At 26.9% G+C, this 22,776-nt stretch overlaps 1 protein-coding gene and 1 long non-coding RNA gene across 3 annotated transcripts; one reads left to right on the forward strand and one right to left on the reverse strand.

Annotated features, from left to right (window-relative positions):
- Positions 1 to 855: 855 nt before the first annotated feature.
- LOC129972118 (uncharacterized) lies at positions 856 to 11,065 on the forward strand. Of its 2 annotated transcripts, none has more exons than XM_056086114.1 (5): positions 856 to 929; positions 1,047 to 1,124; positions 4,113 to 4,187; positions 6,625 to 6,746; positions 9,234 to 11,065. In XM_056086114.1, the coding sequence occupies exons 1-5, from the start codon at positions 914 to 916 to the stop codon at positions 9,564 to 9,566; spliced, it is 624 nt and encodes a 207-aa protein (XP_055942089.1). In that variant the 5' UTR covers positions 856 to 913; the 3' UTR covers positions 9,567 to 11,065. The 2 variants fall into 2 exon arrangements, with proteins under 2 accessions (XP_055942089.1, XP_055942090.1); XM_056086115.1 differs by having other exon boundaries at positions 861 to 965.
- A 3,394-nt stretch (positions 11,066 to 14,459) lies between these two features.
- On the reverse strand, positions 14,460 to 22,507 carry LOC129972399 (uncharacterized). Its single transcript, XR_008784856.1, has 3 exons — positions 22,353 to 22,507; positions 20,587 to 20,673; positions 14,460 to 18,066 (listed from the first exon to the last, which is right to left on the reverse strand). It is a non-coding gene; the product is annotated as an uncharacterized LOC129972399 (long non-coding RNA).
- Between the last annotated feature and the right edge of the window lie 269 nt (positions 22,508 to 22,776).

The raw sequence follows: 22,776 nt of genomic DNA on the forward strand, positions 1-22,776 counted from the left end.
GCTTGTATATTTCGTATAAGAGAAAGTAAAAATCATCTTTTTTAATAATGTTTTTCCAAGTTTAAAGTACTATCTCATTGCTGTTATTTTAAAGAAATAAAACGATCGCATTGCTTTTTTTTTATTCCACATAAAAATATTTTTTTAAAAAGAATCAGAAGAAACTGACTAGATTTATTCGTTACAACTTTTTCCTCCAAGTACCAATAGTCAGAAAATTATCAGAAAGGATAATGAACTCTGCTTAAGAGCATTATATAAATCTGAAAACAGTAATTGCTCAAAAATTATTCTTGTTTTGGTCGATTTTACAATGTTACGAAGAGCAGCTGTGTATGTTAAAGAATTTTATGATTTTAATGTACAATAATTAAAATTTTAAAATTTCCAAAATTAAATCAACTTAGAATTTCCGGTGCATGGTCATGGAAAAATAGATAATATCCGACAGTATAATCCTCTAAAAAACTATCAACGTTCTTGAATAATTTAAATACTTTTGATCCTTAACCAATAATTAATTTGCTAATTTAATTTAGCAAATATTTCTCTAAATTAGGAAAAAGTAGTAGTCCGAACTCTTTCAAACTATTTTGGACTAAAAATGGAATGCTGAATTGAATTCCGAAACTCCACAACAGTTAAAGTTAGAACACTATTACACAATATAGGTTAATATCAAGACAATGTATTTTGCTTTAATGGAGAAATATCTGCAACATTTGAATCTCAAAACTATTCTATAGTTCATTAAAATCATTTGAAAACTATCAAATCACGTGAATTTGTAATAATACTCGAAATCAGTTTACGAGATATCCCTGACAAATATGAAATCTCAAAAACAGTTTGAAGTGAAGTGGTAACAAAACTATATAAACATGAACTTTGGCAAACATGTGCGTTTATTTAAATGCGAAGAAATAACGGTGTGACTTTATCATTGCAGGATTAGTTCTATGAATGTTCGTTTATTGAAAAATAATTTGGTTGCGTTAATTTCTCAGAAATTTTTGGTTTGTTTAACTGTTCTTTTATTTTTATAGAAATTTCGAAGATGTCTTCTGAACCAAGCACATCTACTGATTCTTCCCTGCTGTATTCTGAATATGTACACTCGGATCGTAAGTTTTACGTTATGTCATTTTCTTGCAAACATTTAAAATTTTATTTCAAGCAAATTTTTCTATCAGTTTCATAAAAATATGGGGCGCATATTAACTAGCAACTGTAGAAAAATTTGCCGCTGTTCAGTTAAAGAGAAAATATTTGTAAAACTTATAAAAGCTGATAAAAGAAAGGTTTTTGTTTTGTTTTTTCAATAAAGCCAGTATTTAAAACCACTTCACTATGAAGCCTAAAACATTGCAATTAATGCTGCTTGTTTATTGGAAACTTATGAAATTATTCTAATGAGACTTTCAGATTTTGTCTTCTAATAAACAACTTGAAGAGAAATATGACTGATTTTTTCCCCCATTGTTATACGTAATACTTTATTATTGCTGCACATATTGTATTGTAAAGCACTATTTATAGGAAGTTTAGATATTGAAGTGAAACTTGGATTATTTTGAATTTCTCCAACTTTTATATTAGCATCATTAGTCAAAACAATCGAATAAAATTGAATAGAAAATAAATGAAAACAAAATTTAACGAATGAAACTTCTTCAAAAACTAGCATCACTGATAAGTTAGGAATTAGGACTATATGAGAGAATCTTTTAGGGTTATATATATATAACTGAATTAAACTCAAATTGTGTGAATTACTTAATATTGGCAGTAATTTTTTTCTCTCTTTATTTATTTAAAGTCTAAACTTAGTAACTGATTTTGTTAAAAACCATGGAAAGTAATCTTTTAATTTAAAATATTTATAAATTTACATTGTGATGTCTTATGACCTTGAGGGAATTTGTTATTCATTTTGAAGCAATTTGTTGAAAGTGCAAATTATAATTAAAATTTACTTTCTGGTATGGCCCATTTTCAAAGAGAGAATGGTCCAATCATTCGTAATATCATAACCTAAGATAAATGGTTTGTTTTTATTAACAACCATCTTATTTTCTGATGCAGATAACTTGGTTTTGCTTGGCAATTGTCAGATATTTGGGGATTATATCAAAAAACAGGGGTTTGTGAATTAGTTGCATGCTGTTGTTACATTTTTGCCGATTAACATGGAATCTGTGGCAATTAATCACTAGTTGTATTAAACCTTTGCCCCTCATCCTTATTTCACAATTAGTCACTAGCATGCAGTAATACCGTGGTATTAAAAGTAGATTTAAACCCAGTTTTACTACGTTTTATATTATACATAAAATTTATAGTCAAAATATTATATTTTGCAGAATGTTTCATTCTTGTTTTCTTTTTAAAATTAAATTAATATACATACTCTATTGTTCAAATATGATGAACTATTATGCTAATAAAATGCCATTGTGTTTCATAATGTATTTGACATCTATTAATGTACATTTGGAATTTTAAAAAAATTTATAATTTTGTTCGTGATTAAAATAGTAACTCAATATCATTACTAGCATATTATGTACAGTATACAAATTAAATGCAAGCTCAGAAGAACATGATTAATAATTGTCTTCATTAAAAACAAATATTATATTGTAGAAATTGCAACTGAAATATATTGTAATTATCTTTTAGTACAATTATTTTCCAAGTTAATGAACAACAAATGGCTTTTAAGCAGAGCAAATTTATTGGATAGGTTTTTATAGCATTTGTTGCTATTTTTCCTTCTTGTTTACTTTCAAGAAGGGTTTTTATAATACTTGTGAACAATTTATAGAAAAAGCATTTGTGATGAAAATATTCTAAATTTTTATCTTTTTATTAACATAGCATTTTGCCATTTTTGCATATTTCTAATTTTTCTCAACTACATTGACTCCTCTACCAGTACTTGTGCATTCTATTTAGTGTTTTTAATTTGAGGAGATAAAAGAGAACTCCTTTTTAAAAAATCAGATGAGTATATTAAACTTAAGGAGAAAATTAAAAGTAAAATATATCATTTATAGAAATAAATTTGTTTTTAAGCTAATGCAGTTACATTTAATTACCATAATAATATTTATATTACTGATATTATCATAAATTGAATTCTTTCTGTCAATATAAATTATCTGGTTATATAAATTAGAGATGTAAATAATGTCTTGTAAAAAAAACGTCTTTGCAAAGTAGTTGTCAGAATTGGAGTTTTAAATATTATTTATTATTCTTAAAAGTCATAAATATCTTGTGCACATTGTTAATAAATATTATTCTTTCTCTTCCATCAGTAGTTTTGAGGAATCAAGGATACATAATTTTCAAGTGCTTAATAAATAACTGTTGATAGTATAAAGTCAAGAAATATCTCCATCTGCTTCTTATTTTACATATATCATTAACTCACATGTTATCTGCAACATAGAAATTTGAAACAAATTAACAAAAAACTTCACATATTATCCATACTGATATATGCCAAAGCTTTGTATGTCAAAAGTACCAAATAAAAATTTGAGAATCATGTATTCTAAACTAATTAGTAAATCGGCTGAGTGTTAGATTATTTGGGGGGGGGGGGGGGTAATTGATGATAATTCCTGCAGGAAGTAAAAAACATTTGCTTATATTTTAACATTTTATTAGTATTAATTTTATTAAATAAATAATCAAACAGTAAATATTCCAATGAATTCACTATATTTCGTCAATTATCAACCATGCATCATTACTTTGTATAGCAATATAATATATCCAGTACTTATTATTTTTACATGTTTAATCCAGATTCTCTTTCAAGTTTCAATATTGTTTTATATATTTTCTATAAGATAGGTTATAAAACTAAAATTTTATGAATATATCCAATGTACAGAATTGATGCAGCTCTGTAATAGAGTACAAAACATTTGTATTTAAAAAAGACTCAAAAGAGGCAATTTTATGTAGTGATCATTGACAAAAAGGAAATTGGATATCTTGTACTATCTGAATGCATCACTATATTATGATAATGTTCTTATTCTCTGTAATTATTATAGAAATGTATTAAGTTATGATAAATTTCTTTTCATTTGCAGCTGTCGAACGAGTTGTAGAAGCTGCAGACAATAAGAAAAAAGAAAAACCGGTAATAAAGTTTACTAAAAGCTTAGGTAATATATATTTCATTGTTTTGATGTGCATTATGTTTTGCAGATTTTTTAAGTAATAGTAAATTTAAAGCTCAAGATTAATAAAATTGGAGAATCAATTATCAGAAATGTCGGGTACATCTTTCTCATAATTGCATATATAATTGCAGTTTTTAATTAGCAATGCAATATTATTTATAAACTAACATCAGTCAAATATCTGTTGATTTATGTTTTTATTATAATGTTATTTTTTTAAGATTTGAAATTGCTTATTATTTTTGTACTTTATGCTACCAGATGATTTGAGATGAAAGCTATCCAATGAAATAGTTTTCAGCTGAAATTTCTGAACATAAAATGTCTTTTTTTTTTTTTTTTTTTTTTTTTTAAACAGAGTATAGGTAAAATTAATTTCAAACAAATTATTTATTAATGTACATTGTTTTGGAAAATGTGAATTTTGATATTTTTTGATGAAATAATTTATTCTAAAATCAAAAAGAAATTCAGATGTGTTAAGAATCTAAAATAGGTAATTTTCACAATATTTCTTCTTAAGAATCAAAATAAAATTCTTAAGAAGAAATTCCATTCAAAGTTTATCATTTGGTATGAAAACTCTCAGTTCAACAATCTTTTATATAGAACATCAGCAGATGGATTTTATCTTTATGACTACCAGAAATTATGATTTCATGCAACCAGTATTGTGCATATGGAGATATGTTTATTAGCTGAAGGTTTCAAAGTGCAAATAAAAGTCTGAATACAAATTTTATTGATTTTGTTTCTGTTTTGTTTAGATATTTCCTTATTTCAACTGAATCCATTAAAGCTAATTTTCAATATCAAGCTTTGATATATAACTGAAACTGTTTTTATTCTATCTCAAGAAAACATAGGAATTTCAAATTTCCACTCATAATTCCGAAGAAGGGAGATAAAGTGTTCTCTCCTCGGCTATCTATTTTACTTCTACAATAAAGTATATCCGATATTTAATTTTGTCTTTTAGTAAAAGAGAACTGAATGTGTATTTTGGAACAGTATATCTTTCTATAGATCATTTTATCAAAAATTTGATCAGATCTGTAGTTTCAATGTAATGACTACTTGCCCAATTTCACTTAGTTAATTCATTATATTTCTGATTGTGTACTCATAAATGTGTACTGTCTAACTGTTAATATATTTTAAAATTTGATAATGTTGTACAGTTTTTATGTAAATACTTTTTTAAAAAATTTCTACCATCAGCTTTTTTTAGTTGTTATTCTCTTATAAACATGCACAGATAAAATTGCAGAATTATATATTTAAAACATGAGATATCAAGGTTGCTAATTTTTATATTTGATGAAGTAAATAGGTGGATTGTTTTGTCTTAATTTATTAATACATTTTCAAATGAAAGTCCATGATAGAATTCTACAAAAATTTCTCCTAGGAATATAAACAAAGCAGGGGAATCTTAATAAATTTGTAAATGTTGAAGTTGATTAAGATTTGCTCATGGTTGTCCCTCCCCCCTCCAATTTTATATTAAATTACCAATGAAACAGCAACTTAAAGAGAATGAAACTATAATTTTTTTTTGGGGGGGGGGGATAAGAAAAGAATCTTCCTTTTATAAAATTATTTATACTAAGGCTTGTGTAGTGATTTTTATTCTTTTTTTTTAACTGTTAACCATTTATCTCTAAAATAGCACACATTGTGTATGTGCAAGAGATATTCATCTATGCACATTTTTTTTACTCTTAATCAAATTTGATTTAATTATTATAAATTTTGGGTTAATTTTCAAGTTTTACTTTCTTCAGCCTGATGTTTGCTGCATTGTATTTTGTTAACTTTCAGTGTTTTATACAAAGTAATGTTTTATTGTTATTTTTTTAATTCTAGAGTTCTTTAAATATTGTTTACATTTCTGTTTTTTTAAACTGTCTTGTCAGAAATTGCTTGTTTTTAGAGTGTTTTATAATTTTATCAAATTTCCTAACTTGTAGAAATTTTTATAAATGCTTAAATTTTTTCATTGTTTTTCTTTTGTCATAATTGGTAATGTTACTGTTTATCTCTGATACTCGATAAAGAGTATGTTTGTTTGATATATTATATCTATGAATCCAGTATGATTTCAAAGAATTATAAGATTTTGTAGAAATTTTTAATAACTTTTTACATCTTCAATTACTTTTTAATTACATTTTCTTATTTATCTAATTTCATTAATATAACACATAATTGTTATAATCCTTATTGCAATATTATTATACTATAAAATTTGCATTTATGAACTGCTACTGCTTTTAACATAATTTTTCAGAGTTGTCTGGAAATGTTTGAGAGATGTTTGGAAATCTGGAAATGGAAACTAATCAATTAAAAAAAATTTGGTTGCCTACCTTTTTTTTTTAATATGCTGTTGTTACTTTATTTTTCTATACCCTAGTGCTTGCAAGAGTTATTGGTCTTCTATCTGCTTTCAAGGAAAGCGAAAAGGAATTGAAAAAGAAGCCTGAAAAGGAACGCAATATTGAAATATGCGAAGAAGGTGCTCCTGTAGTCGAAATGGTAAAATGTTACTCTATGTAATTAATCTTTCTTTTTCCTAATAAACAATTCAGTATGGTCCTGACTTAATGGGACAAGGTTTTAAATTAAATGGAATGCATTATATAACTTTTTGCTTTAAAAAAATGCAACATAGTTACATTTTTTTGGACATTAATCCATACATAACAATGAATCTTTAGTTTTTACTCCAATATAATAATACTTAATTGATACTTTAGTAGTACTAAGTAGTAGTATTTGTTGTTGTTGTTTCTTATGGCACTTGCCATAGGCTAGCCCGCTGTTCGAAGACAGCGGATTTAAGCCTGGGGGGGAGCGCCTCTTGTTTCAATAGTAGCGCCATCTAGGGCCAAGAGAACGACTTAGCTACACACACGTCTCAACCCTTTTTATGGACTTCATTCACGCATTTCATTCACTCAAACACAGATCGTAATTTAGACCTGAATCAGAGAATGATCACCCCTGATCCAGTACCCCCAGTGGTATTACTCTCGACATGGAGGACTTTGTGACCACGATAGATTTAACATGCGTCAGCTACCAAGCACGCGGGGAATCTTCGGCTGGCGGGGTTCAAACTCGCAACCAAAGGGACGCAAATCCGACGCTCTACCAACCAGGCTATCCCGGCCTGTAGTAGTATTTAAATATACCAAACACTTTTCTTGCATTCAAAACCACAATGGTCATTTGGAACAGTAAGTCTCTCAATAGAATCAAATGGAATTTGGGAATCTATCAGAATTGCCAAATATTTATTGCATTTATCTAATCTTGAGAAATTATTGTAAAGAGGCACATTTCAACAAGATCATGAATAAAAAAAAAATGTTCTGTGCTTAACTATGTCACTTCTTGTATATTCTTCCTTTTAAAAAAATGCCGGTTTAACTGTGCTCTTTCTACCATGTATGAATTTATCATATGTACAACATAAATAATTAATATAGTACTGAAACAATAGGTTCTCTTATTGATATAATTTTTATTTCTGAATAATAAGTGATTAATTCTGTAAAATTGATTCATAACAATTATATAAGCCAATCTGTTGAAAGTAGTGTAATTTGTAGCCTGTGGAAATGTTGGGTAAAAACAAAAATTGTTTAATTTTTATATTGTAAATGTGCTGCATAATGCATCAATTGTTTGAAAAGTTTAATCATTTTATTGGAATTAAAGAAAGAAGCAAGGCAGATAAATAAAAGAAATATCTTTTTGTCAAAATTTTATGATCATTGTAAAAGATGAATTAATCATTTAATAAGTCACAATTCCTCTTTATTTTGTTTTTTAAATATTACCATGTATTTACTTTTCAATTTTATCTTTGTGCTGGATATTAGAAATCTGTCATTTTTGTTTAAGTACTTGAAGTAATGAAGTGATTTCTTAACTGAATCATGTATTTGGAATGAATGCCAGCATTTGAAAGATTCTTACCTTTTACACATACACTTAATATTAGCTGAACTTGTTAGAACCAAATATTAGTAGAAAAAAGTTATGCAAAAATAAAATGAAATACCCTATGTTCTAGCAGTAAACTAATGAACTTCCTGAAGTAAGGATTACTCTGTATACAAAACTTTATTATAAATTGTTCCGTGTTCAAATGTGGAAAATATTTAAAATACTTTATTATAATAATAATGGGAGGTTAAATTCCTTGCAAATCTTTTTGAAGTTTTTACCTTTTCAGTTTCTTTCTTATAATAACATTAGCTAAATTGTGAAAAATCTGACTATTGGCTGAAAGTCCATTTAACCCTTTCATACCCAAATCATTATGTGATAGTAAAAAATTAATTTTTTTTTCTTCATGTTTTAAGTAAATTGAGAGTACAATTTTAAAGCTGTTTCTTTACAGAATTTTTAATTAAATACTGCATCAACTTATTTCATTTAAAAATGTTATAACTTTTTCAAATTCATTAAGCTAAAATGTCAGCACAAAATTTTATTTCTTGAAGATAAATTTTCCAGATTTACAGTAACTCCAATCTGTTAGTCAATTTTGCAGTTACTCGTTATACTTTATAACTTGTTCTTAAATGCAACATAAATAATGATAAATAATCATGAAGTAAAATAGAATACCAATTTATCTTATTACTGAAATATTTATTAATTTCTACACAATGTATTATATAAATATGCAATGGTCAGTCATGTTTCATAACAAGTATTGATGGCAGTTTTTGTAGTCTGCAGAAAGGTTCAGTATTGTGTAAAATAAAAGAATAAGGCTAAAATGATTTTTTAAATATCTATTTTTCTGCATACAAAGCATAATCTGTTTTAAATCATTCATCTTAAATATAAAAATTATCAACACTAGTTCTATTACTGTTTTACCTCTAAATTGATGATATCTGACCTGATATGCAATTGTAAATAAGCAATTATATTCTTTAGTGAAACATTTATTTTATAATTATCAGTTGTTGGTAACATTAATGATTATTTTTCATTTAACAGGATGTTGCAGTATTAAAAGAACCTACTGATGGTGAATCATCAACAACTGTAAAGTGTGTAGATACTTCTAGCGATTCCAGTGATTCTGACAGTGATGAAAATACCAATCTACCTGAATGTTTTAGTAATATTTTTGAAAAAGATGCATCCGATCCCAAAGTATTCCGATTAGTGACTGCAGAATCTAAAGATTCTGAATCGTCAAGTAGTTCTTCAGAGGAAGAGGTTTGTAAACCTTCAGAGGATTTAAAATCTGAAAACATTGTAGTAGACACTGTATTAACAAATTCTGAATTAGAACAACCTCCTGCAAAGAAAATTTGTGTTATGTAATAATGCTACTATAAGTTATTCATATTTGTATATTTTGTGTTCATAAAAGGAAAAGTTTCATTGTAAATAAAAAAATGAAATAAACTTTTCTTTAAAATTGTTTTTTAAAGTAACAACTTATTTCTATATTTAATGTTGTTTGTTGCTGATCAATAGCTGATTTAGGAATTTCGCAGCACTAAACGGTACATACTAAGAGGCCACTTTTCTAAAAAAAAAAACCTGTTTAATTTGGGTTAATAATTCAGAATTTTTTTATTTAATATGTTAATGAATTATTTAGGTTAATTTTTATTTTTGTAACTTCCAGAAAGTATATATATATTTATTATAGCATCTGCATTTGTATAAAAAAATTACTTAGACTCTTGTTGTTTATAAATATTATAATAATAAAGTGAATGTAATGAAACAAATAGGAACCTGATCAATTGTATTTAATTAGTGTTATTATCCTAATATTTTATAATTCATATAATTTGTATTTGTTATGAATTTATTTATTTGGTCATGAGACTAATAATAATTTTTCATTTGATTGCCTACAGTCTTCATACTTCCATAATTTTCATACATCATGATAAACCTAGGTAGTCAGAAAATCTTTTTGACCTACCCCCTCCCGCCACACACACTATTTATAGTTCCTGTCATTATAAATTAGTTATCTGTTGTATGATGTATTGCCATGTTTATGAATTTTATAAATCTTTTGCTATGATCAGTATAGATTTTTTTTTTTAAGCATGAATTTGGATTACATATGTCATAAAGAAATTGTGACAATTTTCATCATTTTTTTCCCCCTTTTAAGAATTTGCTCAAAATGCAGTTCACCAAAAATAACTTTTATATCCGGTTTCTGTATAAAATTGCCCCCCCCCCCTGTTCCTTCTTAAGTTTGAAGAAATCATATTAAGCACATCTGGAGCTTTTCACTTAAATTAGTTTCATAGAAATAATTGCCTATTCTTTAATTTTAAAACATACTTTGCCATATATTGGAGTTTGTCTTTTATTTTAAGGGTTAGAAGAAATATTGAAATGTTGTTAAACCTTATTTTATGAATATTATTACGCCATTGTTTTGTATTAAATGATCCTTATTTGCATAAAACGTCCAGCAACATTGTTACAGAATCTCCATGATAGTGTCTAGTATTCAAAATATTGAACAATATCTTGTGCTAACATGGAAGATAGGAGAAATTTATTTTTTACCAGGATATCTTGGTTTGTTGTTTTAGGCACAAGCTGTGCAAGTAAAAAGTTTTGAATAGATATTGAACATATTCAAAATATCGCATAATATCTTATGCTAACATGTAAGGTAGAAATTTGTTTTCTACCTGGTTATTTTGGTTTATTGTCTCCTGTACAACTTGCACACGGCCCTATTTAGATAAAAAGTTTTGAATAGATCTCTTGAGCATGTATCTGGATTTAATGTTTCATACTATTGCTCCCTTTTGTTAGCAAATTTAAGAATTCCCACTTTTTTTTAATTGATCTCTAAAATAGTATTGAAAAAAAAAAATGTAGGATCTCAAATATGTATCTGTGATCTAAAATTTTAATAAACGTCTTAAGCTATTACGTTTATTTATATTGTTACGGATTTTTCACCGCCGCCGGTTTGCTTGATAGTGGGTGTATGGTGTGAAAACACAATCAGCAGGCCTCAGTAGAAAACAACGACGTTTATTTACACAAGGAACGCGAGTACACAGAGACGACAAATATTTACAGCCGAGACGAACACAGGACAACACACTACAGGCAGACAGTAATCCTTAAGTAGTAATCATCCACAGCACACGAAGCAGCCAGACAGAATCCAGCAGGAAAGGAGATCCTCGGAGCTTCGCTCTACGGTCTCTCCAACGGCTGAACTTCTCATTGTTTCTTCTCGCTTTAGCTGCTGACTCGCTTCTCACAGCTGACTGCTACACAAAAGATACGACACTGCCTCCATAGTAAACAACAGTATTTGGCGCACAGCAGTTTAGCACTCGCTGCACACAACGCTGGCACTCCGCTGTTTCTTCGCTATCCTTTCGAAGACTCGTTACTTGTCGGCGACTACGACTACAATTCCCGACGACGACACTACAGCTCGAGAGTGCCGGCCTTTTATAGTTCTCGGGAGGCGGGGCTAGAAGCTTCTAGTCCAATCAGGCGTATTTCGTTTCCTAATGGACAGATCGACAAAATTCTCGAAGTTGCGAGCATTATCCATTTTGTCGTCAAGCTCTGGGTTCACTGGCTCGGTATCCGGTAGCATCCAATACAGATGACTGTAAGACGGTCTTTGTTATGATGACACTATTCGTTCTGGGAAGCAAAATTACAGGTTTGTAACAATATTATTTTAAAGGGGATGAAAAGGATTTTGAAAGGGGGGTGGGAATATTTTTAAAAAATATATATAAAGTTTTGAAAAAACAACTTTTAGTTTATAGTCTCAATAATACTTTTTAGCTTAAATTGGACTGTTTTTCCTTTCAATCAAATTATTGCATGTTACAGCATATAGCTAGCTATGGGATTTATACAAAAACCGACTTTTTGGAAAACCGGTTTTCGAATTCAATATTTCACAAAAAATCTGGTTTCAGCCGGTTTTCGAATTTTTGTCCAAAAAAATAGAATAGGGAAAAATATTTTATTTAATTTATATAAAATAACAAAAAACGAAATTAGACTCAGTCTAAATATATACAAGAAAATTAAGGATTACATATTACTTGCACAAAATAACGCAAACTCAAACAAAACTTTCAAATAATATTTATATTATTTTCACTAATTTTAATTTCTTCTAATAAAATAGGATTTTAAAAAACATAAAATATCCACTGAACGGTGGCTATGTCTCGTTCACTAGGTACTGAGCTTGGTTTTATAGTTTTCATGCAATCAAATAACAAACCTTTTTATTTTATTCGTTGCCTCAAATGATGAAAATTCAGCTTTCAGTATCTTTGGATTTGTAAGTTTTTCTTCAGGGTCTTCAAAAAACTTATGAATTAATTTTTCCCTGCTTTAAAAAAAAAAAAAAAAAATTACTCTGATGAGTAGTTTCTTCGATTTGCTCTTCATCAGAATCGGTTTCCACATAAGAATTTGGAAATACTTTAGACAATATCTTTCGAGATAATTTAATAATTTCGGTTTTTGAAGCTAAAAAGAACACAATAGATTTTTTCGCTGAACTAGAAAGGTTTTGTGGATTTTGCAAATACACCTAAAGAATTGCCAATTCTATTTGCCTTCTTTCTTGAATTCGTTTTTCTAAAGCATATAATAATTTAAACTTATTTCAGTGTTTAAATTTTTTAGCTCATTTAACAGAAATTCAAATATACCTTCACTTAATAAATTGGCATCTCGTCGCCCTAAGCCTTCAGCTACTAGACGAATCAGCCCCAAGAATTTATGAAGTTCTAAAAGTTTAGAATATAAAGCTTCATTCCATATATAAGAGCCAATATGATTCAATTCTAAAAAAATACATTCTTTTACTGCCAGAAAATTCTGTTTGCTGTCCATTACATTGAATAAATTGCAAATAAGTTTAAAATTGATTTTTATATTATAATATGAATTCTTTAAACCGTTTTCTTAATTTAAAAACCGATTTTCAAATGCGACAAACTTACTTCAAAAACCGGTTTTGAAAAACCGTCAAACCCTAACCCGTTATATCAAAAGATAGTATTTTAATATAGACAATAATAAATGCAAGAAATACCCTCCTCCTGTGTGATAACAAATGATTAAAGGTAAAAAAAATTTTACTTCATGTAATTGATACATATCTTTACAAATGTTTGAGTAGATGAAAGCCTATTATTTAAACAGTTTCATATTAAGTATAATCTTATAAGAACCTAACCATTGAATATAGTTGAAGGTTTTGATTACTTTACCATTATTTTTCAAGACTAATTATCTAAATTTTCATTTAAAATCTGTTGCTTTAAACTTGGAGTATTTTGTAAGAAAAAGGAAAATATATTACTTATTTGTTGCTACATCTGACAGTTAATGGTTTGTTTTAATAGAATATAAAGTTGAAAATCTGATCGCCTTTCAGTAAATTGTTATAATAACTTTTTTTAAATAATAAGAGATGCATTTATCTAGCTATACAATTTTCCTTACTAGTGATAAAAATTCATTTATTCATATCATTTCAATAGCTTATAATCGCAAATTGTAACATTATACCAACATCCATGCAAGTATTTTAAAACAAACATCATATATAAGTTAAAATTAAAACTTCTTTTTATGTTAAATAATTTAGTACTATTGTTAAGAACATCTTATCTGAATGATTGTCATTTCATGAATTTTATTTAAAATCAGTTGATCTGCCTGTTCTATAAATCTCAAAAACTTGCATATGTCCTTTCCTCTCACACCTACTTCCCACTTTATCAATAAATCTCATGTAAAATAGGTTTAAGGGTGCTCAAGATTTTTCTAAATTTAATTTTCAAATTACAAGTGAGAAATACTTGTTAATGTTTTATTTACAAAATTTTAGAATATCAAATTTATTTTATCCAAAAATGAAATCATAAAAATAGAAATTTATGATCAAACTTATGCAACGCATAAGTTAGATATTTCATTGAATAGCATAATTTTGTTTTTATTTGTTAAATATAAATAGTAGTTTTCTATGTTCTAAATATTAATTTTAAAAGAATAGTACCATTTCAAATCTGAACTGAAATTTGATAACTAAGACCTCCATATGATTTTCAAGAGATAAATATGTGTGACAGGAATTCCATACTTTAGGATCATATTGATTGCATTCATACTTTAGGATCATATTGATTCTTGTAATATAGTAAAAGTAATTTATAGACACTCAAATCAACAACAAATGTTTATTAGAATCATAAGCATATAAGCAGGTAATTCAATTTCAAACTTAAACTGAGCTATAAAGCAAACTTCAAAAATTGGTGCAACTTTTTAAGATAAAAAAGCATAACATCATGCTTTACATTTCAAAATGAAAATGAATGATTACTTATAAAATATGTTTAATTTTCCATATAACTTAAATGAATTAGCATAAAGTCAATAAACATAAGTCAGTTAGAAACTGAATTAGAACATGTGCAGTGAGTAGAATAGTGCAATACTTATTAAATGAAAACTAAACTTATACAAAAAGTAAAACAACAAATTAACTGCCATGTTGTTTCTCTGTTTGCAGCAGAAAATTTCACTAACATTTAACTTGAAATGAGTCATCTTATGATACATGCTTGTGAAGTACTACTTTTTCAAACACCATAGTGGAAAGGTAAGCAACCTGGCAGTGTTAACGAACCTTAGCAATCCAGAATGCCATTCATTTACCATTCCTGGTGAAACCTTACCAAAACTGGAACATTTGCCCCTTTACTTTCTGATTATTTATATAAGTGCAAGAAATTTTAGTTAATATTAAACCAGTAAAAGAAAGCTCTGAAATTAGCAGTTTATCTCTTTTATAGGTTATCAATTATTTCTAAGACACATTATATTACAAGTCATGAGAGTAAAGGGGATTTTAACAGTTCAAAAGTATTCCAATATATTGTCTCTTTTTAAAAACTTATCCTATAGCTTGCTTAGAATGCTATATTTTTATTATTGAATAAACAAAATTATATATTAAGTTATACTAATATGTTTTTAAAAATATATAGCAAAAGTACTGAATACAATGAAAAGTGTGAATATTTTAAGTAAAAACCAATTTAATGATATTAAAGTTTCACGTACACTTTTATCATTTTAAAGTGGTGCTACCATCCATCTTTAATGTGAAAAAGGTTGATACTCTAAAGGCATCTCTGACTCTCAGAATTAAGTCTGATAGTTAATATAGCTGCAACAACTCTTAACGTTAACTGAGTTGTAGTTGTTATAGTTGGCAGTAATTTATTATTTTTTCTAATTGTGAAACAGAACAAATAAAATATTTTTTTTTCTAACTATAAAACAGAGTACAAGTCAAAAGTTTGAATGTACAAAGCATTAATGCTGTGCTATTTTATAGAAGAAAAAGTTAATATTCAATCTATATTAATTTCATACATGCAACATCATTACATTCTACAATGTATACCTCAATCAAAATCATGTAACAGTAATATAATTGTAATCATTTATATGCATATTTGTTGGATTTATAGAAGTCAGCATGGTAAACAGTTACTTAGCTTACAACTGCTCCGATAATTTTTGCATGATTTAAAAAAAAGGCATATCATCAAACAATAAATTGAGAAAATATTAAATATAATCAGTACAATTAATTGACAGTGCATGGGAATGGGTGTCAAAAAATTACAAATAAACTGCCATGACATGTTTTCTTCATTTCGGAATATGAATATTACATAAATATTCTTCAAATACCTTGATCAGATCAGCAAGTTAAAGATCTAACATCTAATACTCCTGAGAATGGTTTTAATCTCAATATGTAAGGATTATTTATGTTATATATCATATGCAGAAATGTTAATGTGCAATTCTAGATCAAGGTAAATATTGCAGCAAACTTGTTTCAAGTGATTCATTTATTTGATTCTCCTGAAGTACTACTATTTCATTAGTAAACTGCTGCTGCTAGTGCAAGATTAAATAACACAGTACAGTTGTTTCAAATGAGTCATTTAAATAATGCTTATGAAATAACACCTTTTTTATTAAGGCTAGTGCTCTAGAACAAGATGGTAATAAAGCAAAGTTATTTCAAATGAGTCTTTTTATTTATGCTTGTGAAGTACCACTGTTTCAGACACCAAATTGGATGAGTCAGCGACCTGGCAGTGTATTCCAACCTATGCAATCTCGTAATCCATTCTACTACCATTCATAGTGAAACCTTAAAATAACATTTAAAAATCTTAGAATTTTTAGAAATTTATTAAATTTGTATTCACTTTAATACTGTCATCCAAACTTTTATTATATCAACTATATGAAAAATATTTCATAGTAATTATTACATTTTTAATTTGTTAAAATTTCAATGAAATAATCCAATAGATTGACAACTATCATGAAAGAAAACTGATTTTCTCTGAAATGGACAATTTTGAATAAATATATAAATATTTTGATTTTGAATTAATTAATAATGGTAAGGTTTCACTCATTCTTCTATCAGTTGAAAGTGGTGCTTCCATCCACTTAAAATGTACAAAAGAGTTGATACTCTAAAGGCATTTTATTGACTCTCACAACAGTTCTAGATAGTTAACAGAGCTGTGGTATGCAGCCATATTTGTTTACTATCACAGATGTTGATGGCATAATTTCACATGTGTTAATGGCAGTAATTCATAATTTTTGGACAGTATAAAGTAAAATAATTTGACAAAATGTATTTATTAGACAATTTTACACTGAAACATTTTTGGAGTAGCAAATATTTGATAACCAGAGTGCAATAACTGTGCAGTTATTTTGTAAGATATGGTGAAATAATTTAGGAGTAAAGCAGTTGTATTTATTAATAGTCAGAAATATTGCATTTTAACATATCAGTTGATAAAAATGTGTATTAATTTGAACTTGCTTATATATTTTTTAAATATCTGTTTAAAGATGCAGTTTTCCAGAGCAGCAGAATAGGCATATAAGTACACATATTTTAATAATTTAAATTCCTTACTTATCATTAACATTTTATAACAATCCAACGATTTTGATTCAAGGTAACATAACACCCTTGGACAACAATATTAATCATTTGAAGCAGACAAGCTACATTCAAAAGCAAAGAATAAGTGCTGCAACGACAGCTTTGTGAGAAATCCCATTAGGAGATTCTCTTCACCGGGAGGCCTCAGCAATTGTAAATTTAACTCTTAATCATTTGATAGAGTTAATTTACTATAAACATATATATTTATTTACTACATATTATTTATAAGTAAAGATATATGTATGACAAAGAGAAATATTACAATACAATAAACACATACACAAGCAAGCAAATTATTGTGACACTAAATAACATACACTTCCAATGAATCACTAGGATAAACCCAAACCAGAACACCTATTCGAGAAGTAAATAATACACATTAGATAAAAACGCTGCAAATTTACTAATTCTAAGTTTATTTCTGACTTAATGATTTTAAAAAGGATTTAAAAATTGAGTTTATACTGAGCTTTTGAATGGAATATCAAAACACATTTAAATATAATAAAAAAGTTAAAATCTTGAAAATCATGGTGGTAAGATGTTTTACATAAACATTGAAAGATTAAAAATTTTAAATTCTTTTCATATTAGAAAATCATAAACTAAAAAATTGGTAAGAAAAAAAATCATGACATAAAGAGACATTCATATGGAATTATGAAGACAACCCAAATTTCTTCTTTTATAAGTCAAGTTTCCAAACATTTCTTCCTTTTGCTGATAAATAAATGGTTAGGTGGTATCAACTTTAAAAATGGTCAGCTGCAAAAATAAAATATGAAATATAAAAAAAATTATAAGCAATATGCATTTATAAAAATAATAAATAATATGGATATTACTAAATTGCTCTATAAATAAATATATAAGAAACATTCTCTTCTGACTATATGGTTTTTGAAGAAATACTGTAAAAAGAAATGTACATAGTATAGCTTTGTTTTAAGCAATCAATCAAAATATAGTTTTTAATGAAATGGCAACAGTGAGAGAAGAAATAAAATATATTTTGTGATTCCAATTTTATTCAAAAATTTGAAAGTCATGCAAGTATGGATGTATCATGAAAGTATGGACGTCTTCCATGCCAATTTGTGATGGTAAATAATTCAAGACATTACTGAAACTATGTCAAATGTTACAGAATAAATATTGGTCCATTTGTGGATAATGGGTATATTGTCTTTATAATCTTCAGTTTATAAAGTCTCAAACTTGGTAAAGTTATTGATCTTATCACAAATTAGATTATGGATTTTACAAAAATAATTATTTGTAAGAAAACAACAATTTTTGCTCTATGAATTTTTGTAAGCAGGGAAAGATACTGGACTCATTTTCTTTAATTAAGTTTAAAATCAGCACAGGTATTTTTTCATAATCAGTTTAACAAATGTATTTTCCCAGTTAAAATAAGATAGATGTCAATAACAATACAGAGAGGAACCTCTCTGTATCAAGAGAAACATACTTTCAGTTTAAAATCCTACTTGCTTTAAATATTAATTTATGTGTATTTTTTTGCCTTTTTCTGAATATGATATTCATTTATGCCTATGCAGTGTTATATGGCTCAATCTCATAAGTTTACATTATAAAAACTACTACAGATTGCCAATGAGATTCAATCTTTAAACAATTAATGCTTATAATGGTAGTAACTGCACTTCCTGATAAACAAATATAAAGGAATGACTAATCATTTAATTAAATTCTTTTTTCAATAATCAAAAGAAGTGGCATGGATATTTTAAATAAATTCAAAAGTGATTAAAATATTATTTTTATAAATAAAGCTTAAAGCATTCTCTTCCTGATATTTATTTTATAAAAATAAATTAATTAGTATTTTGAAATCTATTTCACTACACAAGTACACAATTATGAAAATAATTATATAAAATGACTATAAATCTATACCTAAACAGAAAAGGGGGCAATCTTTATTTTATCTGTGTTTTTTCTGATGTATATTTTAAATTAGTAGCATAAAATGCATAATGAAATAACAAGTTTCCTATATATATATATGATTTATTGTTAAAAAAATGAAATATTGAGCTTAATATCTAGATAAATATGTAATAAAAATTGAATATGGATTAAATCTCTTCTTTTCTTTGACCATTTAATTTTTTTAAAAAAATTTGATTAGATAAGACATTCTATTTTGGGCATCTTCTTTGATACTTTCATGACCATATGATATTGGAAGAATTTATATATTTACAATAGTGCTGAATTTTTGTGTGTGTGTATATATATATATATATATATATATATATATATATATATATATATATATATATAGGATTATTGATTAAAATATCTATCAATATTAGGCAATGGATCATTTGTGCTGTTCAGGTTTAAAACAGTAATAACTATGAAAGAACAGGATTTAAAAAGTTTTGGGTCATTTCAGGCAACCTGCTTAATATATACAAGAGAAATCAAAAGTTTAGTAAAGGTGAGTAATATTTATCATGCATTTTTTTATTGTTGTTTTAATAAGGATATCAACCATAAAAAGGAAAATAGTCAATTAAAACCAACCAGAAACCAATCTTAAATAAATATAAATCAAAATGTATATAATACGGAAAAATGAATAATTTATATGATATAAAATATTTCTTGAATTATATTATAGATATGATTCACACAGACGCATAAATCATATTATTTGTTAAACAGTATAAGGAAAGAATAAAATAATAATGTGCAAATTAATCTGAGAGAAGATGCCCACACAATATTCACTTACAAATGCAGTTGGTATTATATACATTTAAGTTGATCATTTTTTAAAAATAAGATATTTAAAGAAGCAAATAGCATTAATATAAATGGCATAATGGTAGACAAATGAGAAAAAAAATATATGAATTTATATAATATGGAAATTTGGTTACGTTAGCCTTTCATCAAACTAATTCCAAGAAAATGACTCAGAAACAGCATTTTGAAAAAATAATTTAAATAAAAAATATTACAATTGTTCATTATTATGGTTTGGGAAACAAGTTCTTATTCTACCATACAGAATTATAATTTTCTTACACAAACTACTCTGTTTTCAAAATAAAATATTTCAACTTAGAACAGATATAGCATAAATTTTGTTGTTATAAATATGTTTTTTTTTTCCAAGAAAAAGTAATTGAAAGGAATTAACTACATTAGTTCAATAACTAGTAAAATGCTATGTTTTTTAAAAATAATAATTAAGCTGAAATAATGAATAATTACATATTGAGTATAGAATTCATAAATACTTACCATTTTAAAAATAAAAAAAATAAAAAGGTGATTAAACTATGATTAGATTATGCGTCATGTCATTGTTTTTTCCTCTCCTTCTTGTACCTAAAAATTACAATTCAATAATTAATCTAACACTAGAAAGGCATAAAAAATAAAATGCTATATTTTCTTTTTAATCTTCTTTATTATTATTTTTAATATATGCAAAATACAGTATTTGTGGTATTTACTTATCTTGAAAAAAAATTGAATTTCGATTTATTTCAATAAAAAGAAATGCATGTTAAAATAATGAAATATTTCTTAAAATAAAATGTCAACAGAGCATCAAATATTTTTTTTTAAAAATTCCACACCTGTTTCTAATTAAAAAGTGATGTTCTATTATTACCTGTTCTGTCTAAATTAAAACTCGGATTTGTGAGTAATTTTTACTGCTAAAAACATCTAAATAAAACAGGGGAGCATGATTTTTGTTTTCTGCACATAAATTAATTCATTGTTCATGTAATATATGTCAATGGATTAGTTTCTCACAAAAAATTAATACATTTAACATATAAATAATATTATCATTTTTATATCAATAACATAGAATGGAAATTTGATGCTATTTTTATTTAATGATGCATTTTTTAAATAGCAAGTTATTAAATAAAATTTCAATTAGTATTAATAAAATAAGCAAATAATGACTTTAGATGAGATTATTATTATTTTCTTAATTAATTTTTGATATTCTTTATTTGTTTTATATTATTAAAATATTCTTCCGTCTTTCTGATCATCAGGAAAATCTCATAATCGGACGATTCTGAAGTTTTTTATTGTATTTAATACATTGAAGGTATTTTTTTTTATTCGGTAATCTAATTAGGAGGTTGGTTCTAATTTATTCTTATTTCAGTTTTCGACATACTTTTATCTTAGACTAATTCATTTTATTGACATATTTTTTTTATTTCATTGATTTATATAACAATGAGCTTCAATTTTTTTTTTTTTTTCTTCTTTTTGGGCAATCACTATTAACCTTTTAATTATTTCCTGCAAGTTTAATAGTTGCCGATAGTAATTTTAAACACAGATAAAAATTATTTAAAGGAAAATCATTATCAAATAATAATCTGATATTGAAAAGTTTGTTCTCAGTTCACAATTTCTTCAATTTAAATTGATGATTAATGATTATAAATTTTACCATGTCAGCTAAATTTAAAGATAATAACGAATATAAGATGGTGTTCCAATTTCTATATGTATTAAAAAATCATCACGAATACTGAAACCAAATCTGAACAAAGAATGCAGCAAAACTTTTTCAGTAAAAAAAAATAATTTCATCGATTATATAAGCAATTGAAAGTCTCGTCAATAACATATAGATAACAAAAAAACTTCATAAAAATCTGCAGAAGAAAACAAAATGTTAAAAGATAAAAAAAAAAAAAAAAAAGTATGGCCGTTAGTCAGCTGAGCATATAGGACGCGATGACCTACAAAAAACTAGGAAGCTCACAAAGCTTTGCCGCAGTGAGCATCTCCACCCATGTCTTTGAACATTGCCTTGGAAGTTTTCTATATGGTATATTTTCATTTCTTATGATGAAATTATAATTAATTTCATCATAAGAATGACTTAATGTTGAAACTATGTCTACCGCGAAAATTCTAAGAGAGGCTGTCAATGTATTAAATCGATGATTTTAACAATGACAACTCTGTCAAATGATGTTTAATTGAATATAATTGTGTTAAATTATTCAAAATTTTTAACTTACCAACAATCTCGGGACATTCTCTTATTTGGACGGACTGACTCCTCCGTCAAATGATAATGAACGGAAACTGAAACCTGACGATTGCAGTGTCGACGACCTTGCACCGTTGCAGATGCTCAAGTGAGGAATGTACTGGTTTCGATAGACCTTTTTGCCGACGGGATAGGGAGGAAGGGAGAAGGATGAGAAAAAGGCGGGACCGTCCATTTACCCGGGACCTGCGCGTCGTCACGCTTTACCCGCAACGGTGCAGCTATAGATCCGTAGACTACGTCTACGTTAGTTGCGTCTACGGTCTAGCTTTCCATTCTATTTCTTCAGATTATTTCATGAAAATTTATATGTTGTGACGTGAATTGGATTCATTTTCCGGTTTTATACAATGAGTTTAAAAAATTCCAGACTGCTGATTCTTTTTCTAATT

Source organism: Argiope bruennichi, chromosome 6 (assembly GCF_947563725.1).
Source record: "Argiope bruennichi chromosome 6, qqArgBrue1.1, whole genome shotgun sequence".
NCBI lineage: Eukaryota > Metazoa > Arthropoda > Arachnida > Araneae > Araneidae > Argiope > Argiope bruennichi.

Excerpts from the sequence above, each read along its gene's own strand:
- LOC129972118 (XM_056086114.1), top strand. Across the intron at positions 1,125-4,112 it reads TGAATATGTACACTCGGATC|CTGTCGAACGAGTTGTAGAA; the intron begins GTAAGTTTTACG and ends TTTCATTTGCAG. Across the intron at positions 4,188-6,624 it reads AAAGTTTACTAAAAGCTTAG|TGCTTGCAAGAGTTATTGGT; the intron begins GTAATATATATT and ends TCTATACCCTAG.